The sequence below is a fragment of the Hyaena hyaena genome, unplaced genomic scaffold, assembly GCF_003009895.1.
Source record: "Hyaena hyaena isolate Hyena2069 unplaced genomic scaffold, ASM300989v1 scaffold_15, whole genome shotgun sequence".
In the NCBI taxonomy this organism is placed as follows: Eukaryota; Metazoa; Chordata; class Mammalia; order Carnivora; family Hyaenidae; genus Hyaena; species Hyaena hyaena.
The window spans coordinates 5,489,771-5,499,421 of NW_024080647.1; the positions used below are offsets into that span (position 1 = coordinate 5,489,771).

A 9,651-nucleotide genomic window follows, 5' to 3' on the forward strand; every position below is an offset into this window, starting at 1 on the left:
GTTATGTAGAAACTAATTTGACAATAAACTATTTGTAAAAAAAAAAAAAAATAAAGGAAAATTAAGCATCTTGCCCATAAAAAAAAAAAGTGCTTATGGTATGACATAATAGAAAGTAAGGAAAACGTGATGTAAGTTTGTGTATGTACTGTGATTCTAACAATTAAACATACATTGGAAACGAAGTCTGGAAGGAAATTTAAAAAAGTTGCTTAGGAGGAAAAAAAAAGATTTGCTGTGTCCTCTAAGATTTTCTTTTTTTTTAAATCTTTTTTTTAATATTTTATTTATTTCTGAGAGAGAGAGCGAGAGCAGGGGAGGGTCGGAGAGAGAGGGAGATCTAGAATCTCAAGCAGGCTCCAGGCTCTGAGCTGGCTGTCAGCACAGAGCCCAACACAGCGCTCGAACCCACAAACCGTGAGATCATGACCTGAGCTGAAGTCGGACGCTTAACCTACTGAGACACTCAGGCGCCCCGAGAAAAGAGTTTTAAGAAGGGATTAAGAATAAATAAAGCTAACTTGGGACTTGATATTTCCTTTGGGTGTTTTTTGTTTGTTTGTTTGGTTTTATTTTTAAGTGGCATGGTAAATCCACCAAATTAACAGTCTATCAGACAGTAAACCTCTCACCCCCATTTGAAATCTGAATGAACTACATGTTTAATGTATACTGTCTAACATGGAATTAAAGAAAGCACCTGCCTAGTTCTCATCATCTGATGCTGTGATTTCAGTTTTCTATTGCATGTACTCATCTGTGTTCATTGTTTCATTTCTTACCCACTTCATTTCATTTCATTTCATTTCATTTCATTTCATTTCATTTCATTTCATTTCATTTCATTTTTGTTTTCGCAGTATCTACTTCATGGCTTCAAATACCAGATATATTCACACTTGACGAATTTACTCAGTCTGTCTACTAGGATGCTTAATAGTATTCAAAACCATACTCCTGATTTCACCTCCTAATTTCCCCAAAGTGTTCTTCCTGTAGTCTGACTGTATCAGTAAATGCCAACCACATTCTAAGCACATTTCTAGTCAGCTTTGACTTCTTGTATTCACACATATGATCCATCAACAAATCCTGTCAACTCTGCCTTCAAAATGCTTTTGGAATCTGACCAATTCTTACTACCTCCCCTGCTACTGCATTGGTCTGAGCCACCATCATTTCTCACCTGAGTTACTGTAGTACTGCTTTTGCAGTCCCTATCTGGTTCTCCACTCAGCAGAGTCAGCCTTTTAAAACACAAGTCAAATCATATTGTATCTCCATTCACAGCCTTCTAATGGTGCTTCCTACTTCCTTCATAGTAAAATCTAAAGGACTTTTGTGGCCTACCAGGCCCTGTGCAATCTAGTCTCCAGCTGACGTTCTAATGTCTCCTACTACTTGGGCAGGCATAGTTTGTTCTGGCCACAGTGGCCTCCTTGAACCCACCTCAGGCCTCTACACTAGTTTTTTCTGAGGGGACACTGTTTCTCTGTGCCACCTTTCCTGATTTTGTCTACATGTCCTGTACCTTATCAGAGACCTTTGCAAACTAGCCTGTATAAAATAGTATGATATTCCTGTTCTCTTTGCCCTGCTGTATTTTTCTCTGTAGCACTTTCCTCTCATATTAACATTTATATTTATTGGTGTCTCCCACCCCTCCAAATAGAATACTAAATTCCGTGAGATCAGGGAATTAGTTTTGTTGACTGCTATATCCCTAGCACACAGAACAGTATATGGGATCTAGTAGTGCATTTGTTAAATAACGTTTAGGAAATGATAACATTCAGCTGTTGGATTCCTAAAGCTATTAAAATGACCTATGAACTGTTTTCTGAGCCCTTTTAAATTTTAATGCATCATTTTTGTTTTCAGATTGGGACAGTGCAACTTTAAGTAACGAGTCACTCTTGGACACTGTGTCTAGATTTGTTCTTGCAGCCCTTCTGAAACACACAAATTTACTTAGCCAAGCATGTGGAGAAAGCCGGCAAGTAACTTAAAACTATCCTCAGACAAATATTTGCTCTCATGATGTTAGAAATTAGGTAACTTTTCTATTTTGGTTCTTTATTTAGATATCAACCTGGTAAAAGCTTGTCAGAAGTGTACCGTTGTGTGTACAAAGTTCGAAGTCGTTTACTTGCTTGCAAGAACCTTGAACTTATTCAGACCAGGTCATCATCACGAGACAGATGGGTAAAGTTGGAAATCAGTCAATTTCTGTTTTTCTGCAGGCTGTGAGAGCTAGCTTCTTATTGGTTTATGTGAGGGGAAATAATGTGCCTTGATCATTGCAGATGTTCAATCAATATGGAGTACATACTTTTTTTTATAGTGGAAAAATTGGATGAGTAAAAGATTTGGGGTTTATTTAACACCACAATTTATCAAGTGATATGGCTGCTAGGAAAGTTTGTATATTCATAGACTGTATAAGTAAGAATAAATTGAGTTCTCCAGATCATATGAAATATTCCTTTATTTTAAGCTGATCAGACCACATTTGAATTATCCTGTTTAATTTGGGATGCCGTAATTTATGAGAGGCATTAACAGAAGCTATCTTGGATTGGTAAAAGTTCTGAAAGTCATCTTATATGAAAACTGGAAGTGTCAAAATCGTTTAGCCTAGAGAAATGAAAACAAAGAAGAGTCACATGATAGCGGTCTTAAAAATACTGACAAAGCTTCCATGTAGAAGAGGAAGTCAGTGTTTCTTTTTCCAGAGGGCATAGGCAGCGCCAAAAGGTAACAACTGAATGGAGAAATCAGTGTTAGCTGAATATAAGGAAGAAAGCCTTCTCAGGATTAGAATTGTCCACTGCTTGTGGTAAAGATTGAAACCTTTTAAGATTATTCCAGAAGTTATTCTTGTAACAACAATAGGTGATTTTTAAAGTGCTGGGTAATCTTGATAACATGATCCTATAATTATAAACCTGGATAATACATTACCTTCAGAAATGATTACTTTGAAACTTTATACATTAGATGCTTTGTACTCTGTTACTGAGATCTTAGATTTTAAAAACCAAACTCTGTGTTTACATTTATATTCTAGAATTCTTTTAGCATGCACCGATTTGACATTTGTGGATCTAACTATTTTTTAGTGACTTAAAGGTCCAAGAAATGTATTAATATTCTGTTTTGTTGAGGCTTATATTTGAAACTTACATATTATGGGGATAAATGATTTTTTGAGATATGAGCCTGACTGTTCACTATCCCCATCTCTGTGAAATCTTGAAGTATCTACTGGGTGTCAATCACAAAATAACTTTTATTAAGCGTCCAAGAATGTCATTAAATTTTTCCACTTGTATTTAAACTAAAATCTGTGGGGAAATGATACATATTGTTATGGTATTTGTGACACTCTTAACTTTTGTTGCAAGGACTCTATCCTCTAGATGACTTCTAGTTAGCTTAACCACTGTTGGAAATAGAATTAACATTGTTTTTATCAGATTTCTAATTTATGGTTTCTTTAGGGGAAAATAAATTAAAAAAAATTAAAAACAGTACTGTTTGTATAAATTGAAATTTGCTAAGAGTAGAGCTTAAGTGTCCCCCTCCAAAATAAGTTTGAAAAATACTTATTTTAAATTGAATTATTAAACATTTATACAGAATAGTAATAGCATACATACACAGCTTGAGGGAGACTGAATGATATAAAAATTCATATTCTTAAAATTACCTTTTATGCTTGGTTTTATACTCAGCTCATTTTAAGTTGAAGTTCTGTAAGAGGTTATAGCTGAATAGCAATATAAATTTGAATCAACTTATGACATTCTAGTCAAAATACTGAGGTAAAAAGAGCATATAGGTGTCTCAGTACATATTTTGTGTACATAGATTCTTTCTAATCTTTTCAGATTTATTCACTGTATCTTCTGGATTTTTGTAATGAAATTAATGTGTTGTTGATATTAGCAGCATTTTCCATGATAAAAAAGTCAAAGTTTTAATCAAGTTTTTCAGAGTTTTTGAAAACTATATTCAGTGTAGCTTTGATGGTTTCTTTCAGATCTCGGAAAACCAGGACTCTGCAGATGTTGATCCTCAGGAGCATTCATTTACCCGGACCATTGATGAAGAAGCTGAAATGGAAGAACAGGCTGAGCGAGACAGGGAAGAAGGGCATCCCGAGCCGGAGGATGAAGAAGAAGAACGGGAACATGAAGTGATGACAGCTGGCAGTGAGTACACCCTTCTTACTTCACAGATGGACACATCATGGCATTCTTTGTGGTTGGGGAACTGACTGGAGAGAGAAAGGCAAACATTTCTCTATGGTTTTTCTAAAAGGGATCTGATGCTCTCCTGGTGATCTGAATTTACATTAGCTAATGTTTTAGCTCTTAAAAACTGCTAGTTCCATTTTGAAGCTATTGGATTGCATGTTTGGGGCTGAAAAGCTCTGAAAGCAGGCTTTTAGAAACAGTAACTCTTCCACTGAGTCTTATGCATGAAATAATGCCAATGAGTGATTGGGTAAGGTCATTCAGAAATGTTTTGGAGGGTACCAATTTGTCCATTGGCCTGGCCCCTCTGTGTGGTGAGGAAGAGAGCCACTTGCAGCACTTATTAGGAGAGCCTTGTTATTTTTTATATGTCACACTTTTTAAAATTATAAATTTTACCCACTGACTATACATACTGCCATTATCAGTAGAGAACAAGAATATGCATGAGAATTCTATTGGCTAGGTAAAGTAACACTTTCCATACTTGTATATATTCCAAGGCTACAGTAGTTTTTAAAGGTAATCATTTAGATGTTTAATTTTTTTTTTTTTTTAATGTTTATTGCTGAGAGAGAGAGACAGTGTGAGCAGGGGAGGGTCAGAGAGAGAGGGAGACACAGAATCTGAAGCAGGCTCCAGGCTGTGAGCTAGCTGTCAGCACAGAGCCTGATGCGGGGCTCGAACCCACGAACCGTGAGATCATGACCCGAGCCGAAGTCAGACGCTTAACCGACTGAGCCACCCAGGCGCCCCTCATTTAGATGTTTAAAAGGAAATACCAAAGCTTTTAAACATTTGTTAGTATCTTTTGAGTGATTTGGCTATTTCAAGTTAAAATGTATATTCACTTTATAGACTAAAACATTATGGCTAGCCATGTATTTGCTATTGGGATTATCTGTATCAATGAATTTGACATTTACTTCATTATCATTTTATTTGTGTTTTGTATTCTTGTAAAAATGATTCAGAAGTGCCTCAAAATCAAAAACCACTAAAAAAAAAAAACGAGGTGAAAAGGGATTGGAGATGGGGAGGGAAAATAATTAAATTTTAAAAACCTAGGCTGAAGGAACTTTTGCTGTTGAACTTAAAACTTAGTTTAGAAATTCTGGAAAACAAAGGCCAAAGGGGAAAACATGGTAACAAAGTATACCCTTCAATTATAGTAAGAGAAAGCATAATAGTTGTTTGGGAAGTAATAATTTTTGAATCAGCTATGGTTTTTGAGCACCTATGTTACATGCTGTGCACTGGGTCAGATGCTTCACATAGATGGATAATCCTCAACAACAGTCTAATGAGATGCATTCTAGTATTTACTCCATCTTAAAGATGGCAAACTGAGATTTCAGAAGGCAAAATTCTGTGTATAGGGCCACAGTTAGTAATAGAATGGAAATAGAATAGCTGGAAATAATAGAATGAGATCTGCCCAAAGTTCGAGTGACCCTTCTCTTTATTACTTTAACTGATTTCAAGATTTGTACTGAGTTTGTTGCTTTGATTTTTACAGAAATAAGAGACTTTAAACAGCATAACGAAAATATTATATAATAATTCTATAGAATACACATATGGAATCCATTTTTAAAGTTTGTGTTTCTGTATTAACAGGTGAATCTAGTGTGTACCAACTTTTCTGCTTGGGTGCCCCATAAAGCATACTGTCTTCACTCCAAAGTTGACCAAAACATTCTTTTCCTATTGTGAAGTATCTACCACTGCATCAGAACCTTATTAAACTCACTCACTTTTTACACTTGTGAATTGGGAAGGGCTGGTATTAGACATTCTTGATGATGTGACTTGATTCCTGAGGCAGTCTTGGCTGCATATTATTATCATATTTACTTTTGGCAAAGACCTTCAGTGATTTTGCTTTTTTAATGTGTTTGAGATACAGCAGAGTATAGATGTCCGAAATTACATAGACTTTAGAAGGGGAAAGGGGGCTTTTCATAACTCATGCAACTTAAATTTTATGTTTCTTTTGTAACCTGACATTTTTCATATGAAGATCATGAACATTTCAGAAATAGGCAGTTATTTTTATCTAACCCCATAGTGTTGAAACTTCAGTGGACCTCAAAATCAGCTGGATGACTTGTTAAAACACAGATTGCTGGTCCCATGCCTAGAATTTCTGATTCAGAAGGTCTGGTATGGGCCCGATAGTTTGCATTTCTATCAAGTGCCCAGAAAATGTTGATGCTCCTGGTCTGGGGCCACTTGGAAAGCCTTGATCTAATTCATGAATAAGAATAGAAATAGAATAACCCAAATCTATACAGGCATAGTTATTTCCTATTTTAATTTTTGGTGAAAAGTTTTATATTTTACATGTATTTACTATAATCTTAACTTAGTTACTATGCTGTATTTAATGACTAAAAGATAATTTTTCCCTCTTTCAGTAAGGTTTTGATCCAAACTTTATGACTATTTTTATTGTTATTTTCTTTGCTCTTCTCTCCCCATGTGTTAAGACCTTGTTTTTGTGTTGCATGTTACAGAAATCTTTCAGTGTTTCCTCTCAGCCCGTGAAGTAGCTCGTAGCCGAGATCGAGATAGAATGAACAGTGGAGCAGGGTCTGGGGCTCGAGCTGATGATCCACCTCCCCAGTCTCAGCAAGAGCGAAGGGTCAGCACAGACCTTCCTGAGGGTCAGGATGTGTACACGGCTGCCTGCAACTCTGTGATCCATCGGTGTGCCCTGCTAATATTAGGAGTTAGTCCTGTGATTGATGAGCTTCAGAAGCGGAAGGAAGAAGGACAGTTGCAGCAGCCTTCATCAAGTGCCTCTGAAGGGAGTGGACTTATGACCAGGTGGGACTGGCTAGAAACTTAAAACATTACTTTACCCCCTTTGTGACTTTATGCATTGAAGTACTTTATTCTTGGAGTTACAGTGGTCCTCTGAAATGAACACACAGGTGGAGGAGGAAATACAAATTGACTAGGGTGAAGTAATATATTAATGTATTAAAGTAATGTAAAGAATGATCCTGATTCAGCCTGGAATAGAAATATTTGATTAAATGAGGAGGGACAATTTTTGATACACATAAACAACAATAGTTGACAAACATATGAAGTTACTTGCATGTCTCTGTGATTTAGTGGTATGCAAGTTCGTTTGATGTCATTGTAAAGGGCTTTGTGCTTACACAAGAGTCAGGATTTCCCATTGACAGATATAATTACTCCTCACTGTGTGTGTATATATTATGTCTATGCTGCTAGTTCCATTCAATTTTATGTATATTAACAATCCCAAATTGAAAAACTTTTCTTTGTGCATATGAGACAGGAGTGAAAGTCTTACTGCTGAGAGCCGGCTAATCCATGCAAGTCCAAATTATAGACTGATCAAATCGAGGAGTGAATCTGATTTGTCTCAGCCTGAATCAGATGAAGAGGGATATGCACTGGTGGGTATACCTAGATTCAATAAAGAGGGATTTTTGTTTTCGGGGTATAGATACATAAGAGTTTGTTATAGTAAATATTATATGTTTGTTTTAGACATACAAAAATTTTTTAAAAAGAACTTTTAAGAAAAATTGCATACGTATTTATATTGCATACATATTTACCATCTATATGTTAATATGATTCTTAGATTTCTCTTTATTTTTTTAAGTTTTATTTATTTATTTTTAATATTGCATACATATTTACCATCTATATGTTAATATTCTTAGATTTCTATCTTTATTTTTTTTTAAGTTTTATTTATTTATTTTTAAGACAGAGCACACAGTCAGGGGGTGGGGAGAGAGAGGAGAGAGAGAATTTGAAGCAGCTCCAGGGTCTGAGCTGTTAGTACAGAGCCTGTTGTGGGGCTCAAGCCCACAAACCATGAGATCATGACCTGAGCAGAAGTTGGACACTCAACCAACTGAGCCACCCAGATGCCTCTCAGATTTTTTTCTTTAGCTCTGGCTTCTTCCTAAACTCCAGATTCATATATCTGACTCCTTAATGGACAGTCCACTTGAACAAGTCAGATTACCCCGATCTTAACCTATTGAAAAATACATCTTTCTCTCGAACCATCTTTTCTTATATTCTCTTAGTGGGTGGTACTACTCAGGATTCATTATTTTCTTTTCCTTATTTTCTTGCCTTCGCCAACCCCCATACTCCTTACAATCCAGTTAGTTAAGCCTTGCAAATTTTAACTTTAATATGTTTCTAATATGTCATTACCATCCTTTTTGCCACTGTTCTGCTTCAAACTTTGTTTCTCCAAACTAGTTGCCCTACTAATGTTTTTTGCCTATCTTCCACATTTCACAAGTCTGTTTATATCTCCTTTACCTAAAATCTGTCAATAATTCTCAGTTACCTACCAAAAAAGCCTCAGGACCTGGACTGCAGGCATTTAAGATAAAAATCAAACAGGTGAGATGCTGATTTACCTATGAAACAGGAAGTAAAGTATGCTATAGTGTGACAGGTAAATTACAGTGTGAAAACTAAGAGATTGCTTCTGTTTGAGTAGTTTTGGACTTGGGGTTTCATAGCTGGATTTGCATTTTGGCTCTTCCTCTGTCTCATATGTGAATAATCTATATGTGTTACTTGACTTCTCTGGGCCTTAGTGTCCCACTGTGTGATAGAAGGACATTAGTACCTATTGTGTTTATGGTGATGTGTGAGACTTGGCTTCTGGCCTTGGTTCTACTTCTGAAGAGCTGTGAGACTGGTCATTTTTCACATGACAGATCAAACAGAAACTGGTTTTTTGGACTAAGTGAGTGGTCTGTAAGCTCCATTTTTAGCTCTGAAATTTCTCTATTATGTAAATTGAGATGATGGGTATGAAAGTATTTTTGAAAAGTATAAAGTGCTACATAAACAGAAAGGTATTATTTTGGAGAAACTTCTAAGCAAAGAAGATTCCTCGTCTAAGGAGAGTTGAGCAGTGTCCCTAGGCAGATTTTATTGTACCATGGTGTTTTCCCCTTGTTTTATTCATTACCATTAGTATCTCTGTGCTCCTAGTTCATGTTCCCTCTCTTACAGTCTCTGAGATTCCTGTTTATTATTCCTGTCTGATCAGTTTCATTATCTAGTCTCCCAACCTTGTGATAATTTTATAACATAGATCATGTTACTTCTCTACTCAAAACCTCCAGTGACTGCTTTTTATCAGCTTAGAATCATAGGTCCTTACAGGAGTCTACAAGACTCTACATATGCTGGCTCCACTGTCACTCTGATCTCTTTTACTGTCCCTCTTAATTGATGACTCTCCGATGACTCTCCTTCTACCACACTGGCCTCTTGTGCCTTTTCCATGAACCTAACACACAACCTCCTCTTAGGGCCTTTACCTGACAACCCCCCCCCCCCCCCCCCCCCCCCCCCCCCCCCC

General features: G+C 36.5%; 1 protein-coding gene across 8 annotated transcripts in view; it reads left to right on the plus strand.

Moving 5' to 3' along the window:
• The window catches only part of HERC1 (HECT and RLD domain containing E3 ubiquitin protein ligase family member 1), a 191,209-nt gene that overhangs the window by 87,244 nt on the left and 94,314 nt on the right, over positions 1–9,651 (plus strand). For all 8 annotated transcript variants that reach the window (XM_039219818.1, XM_039219859.1, XM_039219846.1 and 5 more), the window contains 5 exons: positions 1,882–1,996; positions 2,085–2,205; positions 4,046–4,217; positions 6,782–7,094; positions 7,579–7,699. In XM_039219818.1, coding sequence (XP_039075749.1) covers positions 1,882–1,996; positions 2,085–2,205; positions 4,046–4,217; positions 6,782–7,094; positions 7,579–7,699 — 842 coding nt within the window. The remainder of the gene's footprint in view (positions 1–1,881; positions 1,997–2,084; positions 2,206–4,045; positions 4,218–6,781; positions 7,095–7,578; positions 7,700–9,651) is intronic.